Here is a 19,621-nt window from a genome sequence, read left to right as displayed (position 1 = left end):
GATGTCTCTAGTTCCTTATAGAAATAGCATTTACATTTTCTACACATATCTTTCCTTATCATTCTCTTAAAATTCAAATATTATTTTGATTATATATTAGTCTTATTAGTATTATAAATGCTTTTCCATTGAAGCTTAGTTGATTCTGATGTTGAAGAACTTGAAGGAATGTGTGGGTCATCCCAATTGCATTTTCAAAATCCATAGGTATGTTCAATGGATATCTGTATTACAACTGTGGAAAGGGTATAGTCATCAATGAAATTATAGCAAAGGTGCTAATAAATAAATAAAATAAAAATGGATTTAGAATGAAGTATGATTTTTTTTAAACCAAAGACTCCAAAGACTTTACTATTGCTTTAAAGAGTTACAAAGCATGCCAATGGTTGCTAAAATGATGTCAGTTCCATTTTCAGTAGAAATTCTGTGAACTGAGAAAGGATTCTTGATAACAGCAATTTCTGTTGTTTGAGTCATGGTATCCTGTGACACATAATGGCTAGGAACTACCTCTATGGCTGAGGATGGCCTTAAACTCCTGATCTTCCTGTTTGTGCCTGCTATGTGCTGGAATCATAAGCTTAGGTTACCACACTTACCCAATAGTCTTTAAAGATTTCATTCATGAGGCTCCTTAAAGAATGCTGAAAGTACTACAACATCTCCTGATTGCAAAGCAAAGACCTGGGGAAACCTGATCTACTATAACATTGGTAGCACTGATATAGTCACCATTTTTAAGTACTCTGGAAATTAGTCCCAGACTTGTAGCAGTCTAGAGTGTATTCAAGTGAAAACAAACGAAAGCATACAATGTCAAACAGACATCGCACTGTGCTTTTAGTTACCATGCTCCATCCTTCTTTTCAGCAACCTTCAATACTAACTGCCTTACAAGTCACTGTAGCTATGAACAGAAGATGAATGTCTCCTGGTACAGGAACATAGAGTGACCCCAAGCCTCATTTCCAGAGGATTGTCAGTGATTTGTCTAGCTGCTCACTCCCAGGATTTGCCCTTCTTTGCCCTGGCTCTTCACTTACTTGGTTGCAGCTGTTGAATATTGATTGTTGTTGCTTCAGAGGGTGACAAGTTGTGACAAAGTATCAAAATATATAGAAGGGAAACTTGGGGCTCTGATACATAGATGGAGCTCTGGTAAATTCTGGTATGTTTCTGGTCATGTTTTGGCTTACAAGAACTTAACATGCTCAAGACAGACAGACCTGAGAATATCTAGACTTGCAACTTGTGCCTGAATTGAAGGTGCTCCATAGCTAGGAAGTCCAGCAGAAGCCAGGGAGTCAACTCCCTGCTGGAGCACTAAAACCATGCCTAAGCCCCATGCCAGGAGTGGTCCTACCTGTTAACGATAATCTGTTATACTTGCAGGTAGGAGCCAAGCATAGGTGTCATCTCAGGAAACAGATGCAGAGACCCATATCCAAATATTAGGAGTTTTGGGAAGCCTGCAGAAGAAGGGGATGAAGGATTCTAGGAGCCAGAAGGAGAAAAGGACACCACAAGAAAACCTACAGGATTAACTACCCTAGCCCATCAGGTGTCACGGAGATTGAACTGCCAACCAGAGAGCATGCATATATGCAACAGTTGCATAGTAGCCTAGTCTTCATGCAGGACTCCTAACAGCAGGATCAGGGGCTCTCTCTGACCCTGTTGCCTGCTTTTGGGACCCTTTCTTCCTACAGGGCTGCCTCATCTAGCTTCAATAGGAGAAGATATGTCTATTCTTCTTGCAACTTACATGCCAAAGCTGGCTGATACTCATGGGAGGCGTCCCCTTTTCTGAAGAGAAAAAGAGGAGGAGTAGATTGGTGGTAAGGGAAGGTATGGGGGAGAACTGGGAGAAGAAGAGGAAGGGAAAACTTTGGTAGAGATGTAAATAAAGTACTTCTTAAAAAAACATCTTGTCTCAGCATGACTTAGAGCCATCAGCAAACTCTTTGTTCCTGTGATTTCTCAGTCTCTGCTCATTTAGCTCAGTGGCCAGCTAATAAATTGAGTGAGATGAGCTTATATATCAGAAAATTGATCACAGAAAGTTACTAAGCAAATTAATGATAGTAACTACAAGGGGGATGGAGGGGGGACCCACAGGATTGTTAAACTATTTTACATCTTTAAATATTTGCCTTTAATATAGAACTTAGAAAAAAACGTGTGTCCCATACACAATAAGAGAATATCCTTTATGTTTCACTCCCCTTTCCAAATAGTAGAGATTAAGGCCTTTCCTGTCAGCAGAATAGACTTCAAGATAGTGTTCTTTTCCTACAGAAAATGTAAGGCATTTTTATAACAATAAAAGAATCCAGTGAGGTGTAACATTTTGCATCAATATATGCACCTGGGATGTTATAATAAAGCAGTATTTGATCCCTCTCCTACTGTGGCACATGGAATAGAACTTTTTGTAGGCACAGAATTAGAAAAAAAAACTAGGAAAACCTTTTGGTTTTGGGTCGTCAACCTCTAGCTCCGGATACAGACCTAAAACATGCTGTTTTCTGAGGGAGAGAAGATTCTGACAGACCTTAATCTCTTGGGGTTTTCTGGGTGATAATGATTTTTATTCAGAAATAGCCCATAGTGACTTACTGGGTAGCCAGAATGATGATGTTTTTTTCCCCAAAGAGTACATACCTTTGAATAAGATGTCCTGTCCTACCCTATTACTTACCCTACTTGTAGGAGAGAATAGAGCTCAGAGTTGAGTTGCCTCTAATGGCAGTGATTTAATCAGCCATGTCTGTAATAAAGCTGCCCTAGAAGGCCACAGGGACATTCCTTCTCTGTCACTCTTGGGAGTCTCTTTATTTTTTTCCTGAGTGAACCTACTTAGGCTCTACTTTATTACTCACATGCTCACAGAGGAGGATAGGGGAGGGGGAGGAGGGGAGGGGAAGAGAGAGAGAGAGGAGGGAAGGGAGGAAAAGACTTGTGAAGACAGACATGTGCCAATTGGTGAATGTCTAAGCCCCACAAAGAATAAAGGCCTCTGGTCTTGATCACCTTTCAGACCCCCCCCCCCCATGTATTTCTTCCCAGAGTGTACCTGCATATCATCCTGTAAAACGAGTGGTAAATGCAAAAACACAGGGTACTAACAAGGCAGAAAAAAATCGATAAATGCAAAAAGATGGAAACTATACAAAGTATATTCTCTATAAAATAGGATGAAAAAATAAAGGACTAAAGGAAATTTGTGGATGTTAAGTAGTATACTCCTAAATAAACAGTGGGTCAAAGAAGACATTCACAAAAGAAATAGAAAAGTCATTTTAGATGAAGATTAAAAAAAAATCATGTTAAAACCTCTTTTAGGATATAGCTGTAGCAGGGCTATGTGTAGCAGTTGTACATGCCATTCATCAAGGAAGAATGAATCCAAATCGACCATCTAAACCATTGAGAAACAAATAGCACATGTGAACCAGTGGAACTAAAGGAAAAAGTAACATGCCAGAAATACAGAATTGGACAATAAAAACGAGCAGAACCATAGGCCAAGGCTTACTCTTCTATAGCATCAGTGATGTTTTTTCTTTTAAAAAATTAGATTTATTCTTATTTAATGTACATTGGCAGTATGTCTGCATGTGTGTTTGTGTAAGGGTGTGAAATTTCATGGAATTAGAGTTACAGACCGTTGTAACTGCCACGTGGGAGCTAGGATGTGAATAAAGGTCCTCTCTGAATAGTCAGTGCACTTCACTGCTCAGCCACTTCTGTAGTCCCATATTAGTGACATTTTCAAGACAGAAACAGAGAAGACTCGTATTACAAATTGCAGTATGAAAGAGAGGACATCATTATTGATTGACTTTGTAGAAATTAAAGGATGCTAAGTAAATACTGTCAATGGTTGTGTGTTAGCAGACTAGATATTTTAGGTAAGATGAAAAAAATACACTGAAACTCTGGAAGAAGTATAAACTCTGAACAGACTGTTAGCATGCTAACATAGTAATGAAAGATCTCTCTATAATGAAAAACTCATTGCATGACTGTATCACGGATGTAAAGAGATGGGAAAGGGACACTTCTCAGATCCTTCTGTGACAACACTATTAAAACAGACAAAGATATCACAAGAATATTAATATTCTTTATGAATAGTCTATGTTTAAAAGAAGTCAAAACATCAATCCATCAGCATATCGAAATGTCAATATACCCTCTGGATCCTTCAGAGGTATGCTTTGGTTCCAGGCCATAATCAATCGATTATGAACACAATATGGTTCACCCATCTTTTTGATTTTTTTCAACCTTAAGAGTTATGCTTATACTATACAGGAGTTCATTGAGTTTATAATAGCCATATATTCCCAAACCAGCAACTGTTCTTTAATTAAAAATAATTGTAGCTGGGTGGTGGTAGTGTTTGCCTTTAATTCCAGCATTACACATACAGGGAGGATCTCTGAGTTTCAGGCCTGCTTTGTCTACAGGATGAGTTTCAGGGCAGCCAGGGCTACACAGAGAGATCCTGTCTCAAAAAAAAAAAAAAAAAAAGCCAAAACAACAACCAACAAGAAGAAACTTAACTGTTAACAATCACCTGGCCATTTGAGGAGTTAACACAGTCTTGCTAGGACAGGCCTTTCCCTTTTGTTGATGATTACTGTCAGGGACCAGCCCAAGCTGAGGGCAGGGCCTGGAGCAGGTGGATCCAGGAGCAGCAAGAGAAGAATCATATGTGGATGCCATTCAGTTTTGTTTCATGAGAGACGGTACCGAGAGGAGGCACATCTCTGTAAGGCTTGATCTACTCTGACAACCTGTGTCTCTCACAGGCATTCTTTATACACAAAGTCATTTCCTCAGAAACTTCATTCATTGATTACACAGCTCCTCAAAATACGTTTTCTTCTAAAGTCTTTTTGATTACATAAGAATATTGAAAGAGAAGCAAACAGCAATTTTATGAGAGCTAAAATTTAACATGATAAAATCAACTTCAAGTCAGTATCTTCCTCCTTAAGAGAGGTCCTAAAGCCTTGTGATTGCAGAAATGCTAGGCTGGATGACCACGTATGGATTTGATTTTGCTTCAGTTTGGCATAGAATTAATAGACCAAAAGTTACTTCCTCCTACCTGTTATATCAAACGTTTTACAAAAGTTCAATCTTTCTGACCCTATTTAATTCTTTCTTTCCTTTATTTTTTAAAAATATTTGCCATAAGACCACCATTCTTTTTCTTTAATACTTAAAGTATTGTGTTTGAGTAAAGGGTGTTTATTCTTTGTTTTTGATACACACACACACACACACACACACACACACACACACACACACACATACATACATATATACACATACATATAAAATCAGAAAAGTTCTAGTCTGACAGATTTGTTCAGGAAGGCAGGCAGTTCACTTAGCTGAAATGAACCCTTGTTTCAATATGATGCCTATCTTTCGTACAATTCTATAAAGAAGAGAAGAATGTCTGGATTCCTAAACCTCCTGCCTTTTGCCATTAGGAAGGCTCCAAGGCGTGTCATAATGGGATCAAAATCTCTTCCTATTCATCTTAGTCCCTCACTCCTGAGGCTGAACAGAAAAGCCTAGAGATTCAATTCCAGTTTGTCAGCTTCTAGCATTTCCTAAAGTTTCTCTCAAGTCCTCTATCTCATATTTAATAACAAAACTCATCAATGACCTAAATGTTTATTTAAATAATAAATTCCTGAGAAATTCTCAATTTCTACATAATTTTTTTCTGGGGATCTTTGATTAATTTTTGTTCTTGTTTGCACCAGATTTCTATTATCCCAGCTCTAGCACTGGAAGAGAAGCCTTTAATAGTGAGAAATATAAGCATAAGCAAAAGAAGTATAGCAGATTTCCATCAAGGGCACAGAAAGGTCAGTCCAGGTTGTCCAAGTACTTTGTCAAAGAGCAGCTTCAGAATGCTTGACACCACACCACGTGATTACCTACCAATCAGGCCAATGCTTGCTGAAATTTGGGTGGTTCTGGCAGTTTCTTGCAGTTAGGTGACAATGACCTTTAGATAGATAGTTTGACCTATGGGTTGACTCATAAGAGATTTTTTCTACAATGTGCAATGGTGTTGGATAGTCTTTTCTTTGTAGTAGAATGCCCTTCAGAATCGGTGTCAATTTTTCCAACTCCTGTGTATCAGTTTTAACAACTTGACACAGCATAGAGTCATCTGAGAGGAAAACCTCAATCGAGGGATTTGCCTAGATACAAGTTGGCTTGTGTCCGTGTCTGTGTGGGATTGTCTTGATGCAGGAAGGCCGTTCCGCTGTGGGGGCAGTAGCATAAGAAAGCTATTGAAGTAGTAAACCTGGAAACTGTATTTCCCCACAGTATTTGATCAGGTTTCTTCCCTGAGTTTTGCACTGACTTCCCTCAATAATTGACATTTAACTGGAAGAATAAACAGAGTAAACCCTTTCTTTCCATAGCTTGCTTCTTGTCAGAGTGGTTTATCATAAAAGCAGGATGAAGCTGGAGTACCCAGTCAGACTGTCTGCAATACTGTAGTCTAGATCTTTGTTGTTTGCATGGTGTCTTAGTGCTTTCATTGTGTGAGGAGATACCATGACCGAAGCAATGCTTATAAAGGAAAACATTAATTGGGCTTGGGTTACAATTTTAGAGTTTCAGTCTAGTATTATCATAGTGGGGAAGAATGGCAGCATCCAGGCAGACACGATACTGGAAAAGCTGAGTTCAGCATCTTGATATGATGGCAACTATGAGAAATCGGTCTCCCTCAGGCAGCAAGGAGGAAATTACCTTCCACTCTAGGTGGAGCTTGAACATAGGATTTCAAAGCTTGTCTACACAGTGACACACTTCCTCCAATAAGGCCATACCTCCTTAATAGTGCCACTTCATGGGCGACGCTTATTAACACCACCACCACACATGGTTCTGTCCTGATTATAACAAATCAGTCCTGTCTTTTGGACTCTATTTCTAATTCCACTTCTTTTGCTATTCCTAGCACTTCATTGATATCTTAAACACCTCAGAGTCTTCCATAAGAGCTGGAACCAACTTCCTCCAAACTCATGTTAGCTTTGAGATTTTATTAAAAATCTCATTATCAGCCACCTTAGTGGTGAATCATTTCCAGAAGGTTCCCACAATCCTTTGCCAAAAATCCACCAAATGAATCACATTTTACTTCATTTATTTCTCCTTGAACGTAAAGCTTTGGTGTGCTTTTCTGTAAAGTTCACTCATGTGTTCTGTTTTTATGCTTTGAAGAATTCTTTTTTTCTGGATCATTATTTCTTTTTTTGCAATAAAAACAGGAACATGAAATGAAAAATAAATTTTTACATGTTCTATATTTTATGATAGTTTATACTTAGTAATAATTATTAACAGTTTATTAGAAGTCAAATAATGGTCAAATTTCAAAAAGAATATGACATTTTCAGTTAGGAGAATTTTTGTCACATTTTTGTGTGGCTAGTGATTAAATTGAGTCTTTAAATATTTTTGTTAAAAATATTTTAAATGACATATGTGATTATTCATTTTTTTCTTATGTTCTTGGAACATAAGAGGACCTTATTAAATCATGTTGAAATGATTTATCATACCTTTAGGTATCTTGGTTGACTAAGAAAGGATTATGAAAATAGAGTTTTTCTCATTTTCATTACACCAGTGCAAAGCATATTTTAATATTAAATTTCCTCTCTGGGCTTTAAATAAAAAAAATCATCAAATCTTCAGAAATTCAGGCATTATTCATTGGAAATAAGTTTGATTGGCAAGGCTTGTTCTTAGTGTCAATCTCTACATCCAGTCTTTCATAAGAAATCTGTGCCTACTTGCTGATAGAGGAGGTAAGAGTCTTGATACAACAATTTTAGCACTTTTACTGTAAATATTTAGATAGCCTGGGTGGGATGAGTCTTAGAGAGTAGAACACAGGGAATGTGCAATCAAAATTACTCTGAAGAAAAGCAGTGTGTTCTGGAAGTTGGGCTTCTATATATGCACTGGTATAAAACTATCAGTAAAGGAAGGACTTGTACTCTTTATCATTGAGAGCATGTGGCTTGAATAATTAAACTACTATGGTTCAAATCACACCTGCCATTTATGAATTAGTAAAATAGCGTTGGAAATCATACCGTTAGTTGTAAAACTTGTGTGTGTAGACAAGTGATTGTTACTGTACCCTTTGTTCATTTACACTGCACATTGCCAGAGATGCTACACCCCTGTGCCCAGCGCTCTATGGTCTGTGTCCCTCCCCTGCATGGGACAGAGCACTTTTGGTCCTTCTGTATCTTTCCAAGATTTCTCAAGTGAGCAGCTTTGAAAGATAAAGTAACTTTGGAGCTGTACTGAGGTTTGCTTATTACAGTGGAAGTTGGAGGTGATGCCTCTCTTCAGGTGGAAGGGGCAGATATAATTTTGTACTTTATCATAAGTCCCCTTTCCTGAGGCCTAGAGGCTCATTATAAAAGCAGCCACCATGTATATAGATGTCATTTGATCCTACTGTAGTTCAGGAAGCTGATTCAAATAGTGTTAACATTTTGGCTCTTCCTGTTAATGTAAGCATGAATTCCTGTTTGTCTTACTCTAGAGTTATTTTCTCTGCTGGTACATAAGATAATCTGTTAGCTTCAAAGTGAATAAATCTGAGCTCCTTCACATGTACTTGCCAGAGTGTAAGGACATAAGACAAGTATAATTCAGCTCAGAAGTGGCATTTTAATCCATGCTTTAAGTTTACACTGTATTATATACCACCTGTATAAAGGCTGCATCATTTTGCAGATTTTGTCTAGGTTAAAATAAAGATTTGATGTAACTTTGTGATTTATATAATATGACAATTTAACAAGAATAATAAACTATCTTATTTTCTTATGCTAAAATTTTATTGTGTGACACACACATGCACACACATGCACGGACAAGCATGCATGTTAAAAACCATATCATTTACTAACTCTGTTTTGCTGCATTGTAAAGAATTAATCTTAATTCTGTAATATATTATGATATTTTTCTCTTTTCCAGAATATTGGAAAGAAGATGACTTGCCAGGAGTTCATTACAAATCTCCAAGGAGTAAATGAAGGTGGGGATTTCTCCAAGGATCTTCTGAAAGTAAGCATAGGTGTATTGGCTTTCAGACCTACTTATGTTCGTATTAACTGCAAGTTGACGCCGATCGTTGCTTAAGTTTATAAGCTTTTTGTTTTGCTTTTTATTTCTATTGAGCCTTGGTTTGGGTGCTTCAGATAGCAAAGGTTTCTAAGGTCATAATTTCTGACAGTCTGCATCACAGTAAGTAATCCAGAGAAAATAAAGAGATATGGGATAGGTGGTGAGACTACTAGTTAGTGAGTGGTTTATGTGCCACAGGGGATAGTTACTTTAAAAGCAAGCATTGTAGACTTCCTCAGTCACGGAGATACTCATCTGCCTCTGGGAACAGATTAAATTCCAGGTGATTGTAAAGTGAGGGAAATGCAATTGTCTTTATTTATATATATATATATATATATATATATTATTTATTAGGTATTTTTCTCATTTATATTTCCAATGCTATACCAAAAGTCCCCCATACCCTCCCCCCTCCACTCCCCTCCCCCCCACTCCCCCTTTTTGGCCCTGGCATTCCCCTGTACTGGGGCATATAAAGTTTGCAAGTCCAATGGGCCTCTCTTTGCAGTGATGGCCGATTAGGCCATCTTTTGATACATATGCAGCTAGAGTCAAGAGCTCCGGGGTACTGGTTAGTTCATAATGTTGTGGCATCATCATGTTTTTATCAGACTGTTTTCCAGGAGACAAAATCAACTTTGCTATTTGTAGATTTTTACAGCATTATCAGTCAGATGTATTTGATCAAATATGAATAACAATAGCTGTGAAATATGAGTATTTTAGAAGTGACATACAAGAAATATATACTGAGAATGTGATTTTTACAGATCTCCCTTCAATCCTAGTGTTTCCTTTAAAATGTGGTACACATAGCTTTCTTTTAGAATCAGTCACTCTGGAAGATTGCCTAAGAATGGTAGCATATGTGAATATTCTGTGAGATGGAAATGTGCTTGTGGGGAGAGGTGCCTGTCATTGTATTTTATGTAACTTTTAGTCTATTTTATGGAGCATGCTAAGCTAGGGCCACACTGCCAAGCCACATCATCAGTCCTGTGTAATATAGAAAGAAAGGGTAGAAGTCTGCCATAGTTTGGATAACTACAGAAGGTATTACATTCATACTATCAGACTCTAGAACACAATGGACTTAATGCAACCAACTTGAAAAGTCACATGGTGAAAAATATAGGAACAGTTGTTTTGATTTACTATAACAAGATTTTTTAAATTAAAATATAATTACATTTTCCCCTTCTCTCCAGTCTCTTCCAAGTACTTCCATCCCTTGAAGTCCCTTGAACCAGGGCCTGCTTTTAAAAACTTGTTATTGTTATATGAATGCAACTTGCTCAGTTCATGTAGTGTTTCTTGTATATATGTAATCCAGATAATGGTGAGGGTGCTCACTTGTTTTTTGGGTAAGCAAATAATTGGGCTAGTGGCTGGACACAGTAGTGGCATTCAGTGTGGAGACTGTTATGTGAAATGCGGATTTCCTTTAGAGTAGCCCTGCGCCATTCGCCCAGCATGATACCTTCTTTGTTTTAGTATGCTAAGAATGCGTTTTACTGTCTTAACTAAACTTAACTATGGTTTTAGTTTAGGAAAGGTTTTCTTGAGAGCAGTGTGGATTTATTTCATGATTGAGTATTCAACCCCTCCCCATCTTCTCTTCCTCCTTTCTTTCCTCCTCCCCTCTCTTTCACCCTTTTAAAATTCTTTGATATTCTGCTTTTTCCTTTTATTTTGAACTATCTTTTATTTTTTTTAAGTTGGGGAGAAAACTCCAATTGCATGTATGCTATACAAATAAACACAAAATGCCCGTTATTATCTCACCAGTGTCTGAGTAATTCTGTTTTCAATCTGTGAAATGATAGGTATTGATGCCATTCTGAGATTTAAAAAGTGTGATGAGAGTGAACATAGAGCTTTGAATACACTTTTTATAAAACTCTGATTTACTGTATTAATGATAAGAATTGCTTTAATATACTTTATTGAGCTGGGTGTTTTGTTGTTTCACATTGGCCTTGTTTATAAATAAATCTCTTTGTGTCAGAAGTTACATTTAGATTCTTCTTGTTTAAATTTCTTTGGACCCCAGAATAAGATTTATTTATTACCTAGATCTCATTCTGTGTGATTGCACAATGGGCAACATTTTACAAAGGTCCAGTGTGTGTTCACCAGGTCGAAAGCATTCTGAAAACAGATGTGGACCTATCCTTGGAGACCACAAACTGCTGAGGAACAAGTTGGGCCTTCATATGAACAGTTCTCTGATATTCAAATGAAAGTATATAGTCTTGTTTTCTATCTAATTAGAGACGATTAAGAAAAACCTTATATGTAACCTCTGTATATAAGAGGAATAAGACTACCTCTGTTAAGTTCTGAAAATGTATAAAATCTTGCTCTGTTTTTCCTTCTCCTTTGCTGACAGGAGAGATGACAATTAGGCCCTGTCTACAATTGTCTTTTAAGCTCCAGCTGTTTCTTAAATAGCCCAACGAGGAATTTGACTGTTCTGGCAAATAAAAATTTTCTTTAGGTTATTTTGAATAAAAGTTATAGCATTCATAATCCAGAGTGAAGAAAGTTAGAGCAGGAAGACAGCCTGAAGTAGTAGATTATTTAGCTTCTCCAAAGAAGGTAGTACTTTAGATGAGCTATTAATACATACCTAGAAGCCTTATTCTCCATTCAAAATATTAGTTTCATTTTCTACTCCTTACAGTCTAGATGTTTGATTTAGGGTTGTTCAAATACTTTATTTCCTCAAGGAAAGATAACACTGAATTTAAATTATTACAGATTTGAGTAAATTCTTACTAAATTTATTAATTAAATGCAATTTTTATTGCTCTCTCCAAGGACAGCGTTTAGGCAAGATCCCATTAGAAGAATCTGCCAAAGCTACATAGCCTCCCTGTATCTATTCCTTTGTTGGCTGGATGCTTTACAGATGCATATTTTGTCTTAAATATAATTTCTCATTTGGTATTCTTAAGGAGATAATACAATTAAAAAATAGTGGAAAATTTGGGCAGAAAGTTGCTCAGAGGTCAGCAAAGAAAAATGAATATTAGACAAGGATTAATGCATTTTGTTGGGCAAGAATGAAACATGATTAGAGAATATAAAATTGTGCAATGCAGGTTTATAGCCATTAGCTTTTTATTTCGTTATGAATGTAAGTAAGGATAAACAAAAACAACTCAAAAATAGTCTGGAAAGTCAGAGATAAAATTTTATAAGTTCAAACTCCACAAAGGATCCCTTTTCATAGAGCGAACAGAAAGAACTATAGGGATCCTTCTAGAAAAAGCAAGAGCAAAGCCAGCCTGGCTTACTTCCAAGTCTCTATCTGGACATCTAATCTGCTGCACTCAGCAGGGGAAACGCTGAAAACATGACAGTGACAGTTTCCCTACCTTCCTCTGGTTCCTAGCTGAAGCTTGACCACAAGTAGCATGAGGTCTCTCTCCCAACACATTTTTTTTTTCACTTCTGCATGTGATTGCCCTTCCTCCTTTGTATTTGATTGTATGATAATCAAAGAATGAATGCAAGTATAATTGGGGAAATATGAATGGGACCATATTTTATTAATCCTGTTAGTTGAGATGCTGTATTCTTTTACAGACACTAATATTGCATAGAACTATATGAAAGTACAAGGAATGCATTATTTCTCCTAACTCCAAGCTTGAAAAAGAAATGAGCACGTTCTCTAAAAGAAAAAAGGAGGTCATCTCTCGCTATTGAGTCAGATTAGCAATTATATTAATATTGTCTTAATGAACTTTTACTGTGTTTTGTGATTCTTTCACAGTATTGAATATCATGTAACTAGCTCAGATATAACTAGCAATATGAAAGACAATGAAAGTCATTGCCTTATAATAAACTTGGCTAACTTAGGATATAAAGACAATAGGGGTTTAGTAGTCCCTGCTTTTCTGATTTTTGAAGAAAATGTGTGTTTAGATATTTGTGAGCTATGCAGAAGTAAATTCAGTCTTTAAAACAAAAATACGATGGGGATTATTTTAAAGAATTAAAAGATGGACAGCAATGTGAACCTACCACTCTTCAGGATGTTGCTGAGAACTCTTGAGGAAGCACACAGTGAAAAGGGCAGCTCTCACCCGACTGATCGGCTTTCCAGGGAGAAGCTCTGGCTCAGAGACCAGTGCCAGCAGTGTTGAGTTGTGTATATGAAGTGCAATTTTGAGCCTCTTGTTTGAGCTCCTGTTGCTGGATTGTCTGCTTAGAATCCCTTATTCTTTTCTTACTGTGTTCTAATCAAATGAAGTGGAAACAAGTAGGAAAAATAGAATTCTGTCTTTGCAGTGCGCTGACATCAGAATGCTTCCTGGCAGAGTTTGAGATAAGCAGTGTAGAATCTGGAGAGCAGGATGTTGCACCTGGAACATGTCTCCGACTCCTCAGCTTCAGTGCATAGCATGTTGTCATGGCACCCACCCCTCAGAGTGAATAGAGGAATTAAGATGTAATGTGCATCCATCTGTCATGCACAAGGTTTCCTCATAGGGTATGAAAGTCCCGGGCCCTAAGTGCGTTTGAGAGTTGCTAATGATGTCACCTGTGACCGAATCTTGGGGGAGGGGTCTTAATGTTCATTTTACTTAGTTGTGCCATAATAAATAAAGCATCTATCCTGTGCCTATGACTGTTGTGCTTGTCATGTGGGCCCATTAAGCATGTTGTATCTACTGCCCAGCCTCTTCCTTGCCCTTTCATTCCTGCACCAAAAATGTAAACTCAATTTCCCTGTTGTGCTCAAACTTTCTCAAGTGATGCTTTTAAAGCAGACTGTGACTCGGCAGAAGAGAAATTGGAAAATGGTAGGGATTCATTCAGTGTCAGTGATGAGTGCTCTTAACACCGGCTTAGCTCTTGTAAGCTCAAATCATAGCTCTTACATTTGTTTTCCTCCTATGCTACTGGTTTAGACAAAGAAGCATGCACAAATAATAAAGCCAGCAAATGTTCAGAGCTAAATCTAAGAAAGCTGCTCTTTTTATAGCAGCAATTTCAAAAGCTCATGCCCGGGAGACTGAAGCAGAGGAAGAAGGGGGCCTCAGTCTGAAACAGGTCTATACTTTTTATAAATGAAAAGCCAGAAGTGAATTCTCAAAACTGCTTGATCTGAGTTATATCCGGAGTATGTAGTTGAAAATAGGAACTTATGGGTGGTATTTAAGTGTAGCTATAAAAAGAGCATCAACTGCTGCCTGGAGTAGGTGAGCTCTCAAAGAGAAGGTCATGTAAACCTGGTAGCAACAGTATCTATGGAGGAAAGGGCTTTCGAAGCTTGTGCTAGTATAAGGAGGAGAGCCTTTGAAACAAAAAGCTATGGTAGTGAGCTTTTTCTAGAGAACAGCATTAACGGTGATGGCTCAAAATACAGACGCTCCCTGCCTCTTTTCAGTGTGGCAAATCAAGCTGAGCTGTGGGGTGAAAGGCGTGTTTCTGTTTCTGCCTTCTCTCCATGGAAGTCTGGAAGCACGCTGCTGCCTTCAGGCCTGAGACCATCACGGACAAGATAATGATAATTTGTATGGCTCAGAGCTCGAATGAAAGATGGAGATGAGAATGAGGATGAGTCCTTGAAGTAGCTGAAAATCTGCAAATCATGGTATACTTACTAAATAAAAGGCCCTCCATAGAAGAAGCCTGTTAGAACAGTAGGGTAGAACAAATGCTGCGTAAAGAGTGCAGACAGGTTCTTTTTTCACCAAAAGGAAACTTTGGGTGGGGGTGGTAGTAACCGTTAACTGTCCTGTAACGGACTATTAGTGATTCTCAGGCAGATTCTAGTTTTAATTTGGCCACAAAGAAGCACTGCAAGGTTTCATACTCTAGTTGCCTCCACAGAATTTTGAATGTTGGTATGTTTGGAGCATTCTTTGGAGGTAGGTAAGCCTACCCTCCAAGTTAGCTGTTGCCGTTTCTCATACGTGAGCACACAGTCTTACTGAAAGCCAATCTCACACTGAAACTTTAAACTTGTCCGTTGGCTTATGATTTACCCAATGGGCCTGGGAGGCCTCGGAGAATGAAGGTCTACAAGGCATGAGCTAACCAGCAAAATACTTGTGTTATCGTTTATTCATTAAGGAAGGATGGAACACATTTCAATATAGAGGAATTCTTAGCTACAACAAGAGTAGCTCACAAAGGAAAGCTGTTTTATGGCCATAGTGATACCTCATCACGTACAGATCAGTGGCATGAAACAGACTCAGAAACCTGAGAACAAATAATAATCACTTTAGTAATCTCTCCTTCCCTCCTCCCTTCCTTTCTTGATTTCTCCCTCCTTCCCTCCTTTCTTCTGACTTTCCTTCTCCCCTCCCTCTTCGTTCCTCTCCCTGAGTATGCCAGGAAGCACTCTATACCACTGTGCTCCAGCTCCAGCCCTGGCCTAATCTCTTTCATTTGCATCATAAACACATCAATGTGTAACTACTGGTGGATACAAGTAACTGAAACTGGAGAGTAGCCTAAGTGCATCTGAGAGCCAGTGCTTCATTGCCCAAATAATAATCATATCCAGTGGCATCTTCCAAGACAAACTAAATGTGAAAGTGTTTAGTTCTTAATGTTTAAGTTGAAGTCATTTTTCAGAAATAGATTTATTTGAGGCAGGGCCTCACATTTATCTATTTATTTGGATATTTTATTTATTTACATCTCAAATGCTATACTCTCTCCTGGTCTCCCTCCCAAAACCCACTATCCCATCCATCTCCCCCCTGCTTCTATGAGGGTATTCCCCTGCTCACCCACCCACTCCTGCTTCCCCATCCTCAAATTCCCCTACATTGGGGGAACCTTCACAGGACAAAGGCCTCTTCTCCCACTGATGCCCGGCATTGCCATCCTCTGCTACGTATGTGGCTGGAGCCATGTTTTCCTTCATGTGTACGCTTTGGTTGTTAGTTTAGTCCCTGGGAGCTCTGCGAGGGGTTCTGATTGGTTGGTATTGTTGTTCTCTCTACACTCTGTATAGCCTAGGCTGACCTCAAATTTAGGAATCCTTTTCAGCCAAGTGATGAGGTTAGTCATACCACCATGCCACAACCTGAAAAGTCAATTATTTTTCAGAATTAGAAAGATTGATGTAGAAGAGGTATGCATGTCAGTTATATGTTGGTAGCAAGAAGTAATTTGATAATGATGCGAACAGAAAACAGAACCTTTGAGGGTAGTAGTAGGTCTCAAATTGGAACCATTATAGTTTCGCATAGCTTCTCAGACAGCGGCTATATTCTCTTGCTACAAGATAATGGATGTGATGAGTCATAAGAACTGTGGTGCTGTTTGCTTAGTCTCATTAGGAGATGGGAGTGTGAAATAGGTTTGGAAAAATTGCCAAAAAAACCTATTTTATAAAGATTTGTTGCATTAAAAGAAATGAGCTTCAATCAGAAAACCAGTTAACACAGAATAAATTATTATTGATTACTCCAAATCATGCTTTAACTTTCATTCTCTGTCCATGCTGGGCTCCTCTTGGTAGTTATAGACAAAGTTGCATATTAAGCCAGGAATAGATTAAAAATATTTGGTAGGGAAATTAAATTTGCCTTGAACATGTACAGACTTTTCCCCTGTTGTGCTCTAAATAGTAAAACAATTATTGCTCTAGCATCTATATCACATTTGTTATTATAAGGCATCAAGAGATGGCTGGAAACTTGGAAGAAGATATGTGAATGTCATGCAGAAATGCTCAATAGTTTATGTAGGGTGCCTGATTGTCACACTGTGTATCTGTGGGTGGGATGGCTGGTCGGAATCAACATCACATGGATGCCAAGACTGACTGCTTTGATCTACTCTCCCCTCAAAGCATCCATAGGCAGAAGGAGTCTTCCTTTTCATTCCCCCTTCTGTTTTCTCTAAAATGTTGCTTTCTCGGAAACACCGAAAGCCACATTCATCCATAATTACATCATGTTCTCCTTCTCTTTTATCTTTCCATTCCTTCCCTTATACACCTCTTGTTATCTAATTCATTTTTTCTCTACTTGTTGTTGTGTTGCTAGATATATACATACAACTGCTCAGAAGTCCATGCAATGTTACCTGTATGTACACACTCACACACACGTTCATGGGCACACACACACACACACACACACACACACACACACACACACACACACACACATAGAGGAGCAGGGAGATGACTAAGCTGCCTACTTGACCTTGGCTGACTAACTGGAGGAGGTCCCTTTCCTAGGGAAGAGCATTTCTTCTCTCAGCATTATCTGTTTGCCTGTAACTAGAGATGGTTGTAGCTCTTCCTCTTCCACTTTGATATGTCTGTTATTGTCATCAATGTTCAGGTCTTGTTTAGGCAAGTGGGGTGATGAAACTTCATGGATGTTTAGCATTTCTGACCTTTCTAGGAGACAGATTCTACAGAGAACTTCCTGGTCCTCCTGAGTTTTACATTTCTTTTGCTTACTCTTCTGCAGTAGTCCCTGAGCCCTGGGTGTCAGAAGTGTGTTGAAGATCTATCAGTTTGATCTGCATTTTGGTTGGTGTAGTTTTCTATAGTAGGCTCAGTCTGTTGCAAATAGATGTTTCCTTGATGAAGTCTGAGAACTATAGTTATCTGTGTGTATAAAGCTAAATACTTAGAATGATTTATGCATCATAATGATTATGACGGGTTTAGTAAAGTGGCAGTTGTAGGCTGACTGCAAAATTCCATAACATCACTTGCCCTAGGTAGCTGACTAGGTTTCCCATACTAGGCATGATTTTCTCTTGTTGAGTGGGCCTTAGAGCCAATTAGAGAGTTGTTGGTTACCTTAAAAGTATGCATGCCACTATTGTAACCTTGGGATTATTGTGCCATGCTGGTCCCTGAGCTCATAGGTGTCATAGCTGGGTAAGAATGATGTTTGCTTTCCTTTCTTGGTAGTTTGCATGGGATACCATGAAAGCTAGTCCTCAGGGAGGAAGCTTTGAGGAAGTCTGTAATGAACCTTCCCTTTCAGTGTCCTATTTGTCAAATGGACACATTCATTCTATTGCCCTCCACTGTCTCCTAGTCACGAGGATTTCCGTACCTTCAAGGTCTTCCCTAGAAAAACAAAACATGTTATTTCTTTGGATATCATTGCCACTTAAAAGAATGCTGTTAAAGAAAGCCAATTCAGATCTTGTTGCTAAGGCAAGTCACCTCATTGCAAGATTATTTAATTCTTGAAGTAAATATTTCATTAGAATGCAAAAGTAGGTAAATTATTATTTATCTCATTTACAAAACATAAATTGTTTACTCAAAGTATTATCTTAAGGAAGTAACTTCATTTCAAGTTGTTAGTTTGATGGAATAACCCTAGACAAAAGGTTTTGAAAAAAGAAATATTTTGAGACCATATTGTTTGATAAGAAGAGTGTATTTCCTATCATTCCTATGGGAGCTCAGTTCCTTCTTACCCTTCTTAATGATTGATACCATGCTTTGTATATCATGGTACACACACACACACACACACACACACACACACACACACACACACACAGAGAGAGAGAGAGAGAGAGAGAGAGAGAGAGAGAGAGAGAGAGCGCGAGCTAGCTAGCTAGCTTCCTAGGCCAAATCAGCAATTTAATTTTTAAAACACACTTGAGATGGTTACAGTTCTCAGAGTTATCTTTAGTCCATTAAACAGTAAGTGCCATATACTGGAACTGTCCCACAATATAACCTTGTGTATTATTTTTGTATTAAAATAATCAAATAAAGGATTGTTCTTATTTCCCCATCAACTTCCATGTCTCAGTTGAGGAGCACAGTCCTTAATGGGACAGGTAGCACTCCATGCCCTCATGTAGCTTAGAGTCTGAGAGAATACATGATAAAAGAGATTAGCTAATGTGCTACTCAAAATTATGCACAGAATGTGTCTATATCCAAAGCAGTGTTACTAGACTTGCTTTATCTATCTAAAGTCAGATGAAATTTAATAGGATTTAGAAGTTCTCTCTTTAATAAAAGGCATACTAAATATATTGGGTGAAACAAAGATGATTAAGACATGAGTTCTGCACTGAGGAAGTTTTAGTCAGGTATAATATTTTTCAGACCTGGCCATCCATTGAAATCTCTGGGATAAGGAAAGAAAAATAAGAAGCAAAAATATCCCTACTCAAATGACAGCATATAAAAGCAGTGAATCTTGGAGAAAGGTCTTGCAATTTGACACCAAAGTAAACATACCTTGTATAGTTGATTCCATTGAAAAGAAATGAAAGGAAATATTATAATAATAACCAGAGCAACTTTATTAGCAGTAGTTCCAAATTAGAAATCATCCAGATGTCACCAACAGATGAGGGATGATAGTTTCAATAAAAGAGAACCGTGTGAATGTAAAAAAGAACGGACTCCTGACACACAGATGGT

At 38.1% G+C, this 19,621-nt stretch overlaps 1 protein-coding gene across 19 annotated transcripts in view; it reads left to right on the top strand.

Moving 5' to 3' along the window:
• The window catches only part of Psd3 (pleckstrin and Sec7 domain containing 3), a 522,982-nt gene that overhangs the window by 319,930 nt on the left and 183,431 nt on the right, over window positions 1–19,621 (top strand). For 16 of the 19 annotated variants that reach the window (XR_003947255.1, XR_003947256.1, XR_003947257.1 and 13 more), the window contains one exon: window positions 9,064–9,153. Coding sequence is in view for 16 of the 19 variants with exons in the window: in NM_177698.4 (NP_808366.2) it covers window positions 9,064–9,153 (90 nt within the window). In the remaining 3 variants the exon portion in view is untranslated. Of the gene's footprint in view, window positions 1–1,395; window positions 7,298–9,063; window positions 9,154–13,521; window positions 16,001–19,621 lie in introns of those variants that run through there. The other 3 variants (XM_017312705.2, XM_017312707.2, XM_011242288.3) reach the window with 3 other exon arrangements.

This window comes from Mus musculus, chromosome 8 (genome assembly GCF_000001635.26).
Source record: "Mus musculus strain C57BL/6J chromosome 8, GRCm38.p6 C57BL/6J".
In the NCBI taxonomy this organism is placed as follows: Eukaryota; Metazoa; Chordata; class Mammalia; order Rodentia; family Muridae; genus Mus; species Mus musculus.
This window is presented reverse-complemented; position numbering and strand designations above follow the sequence as displayed.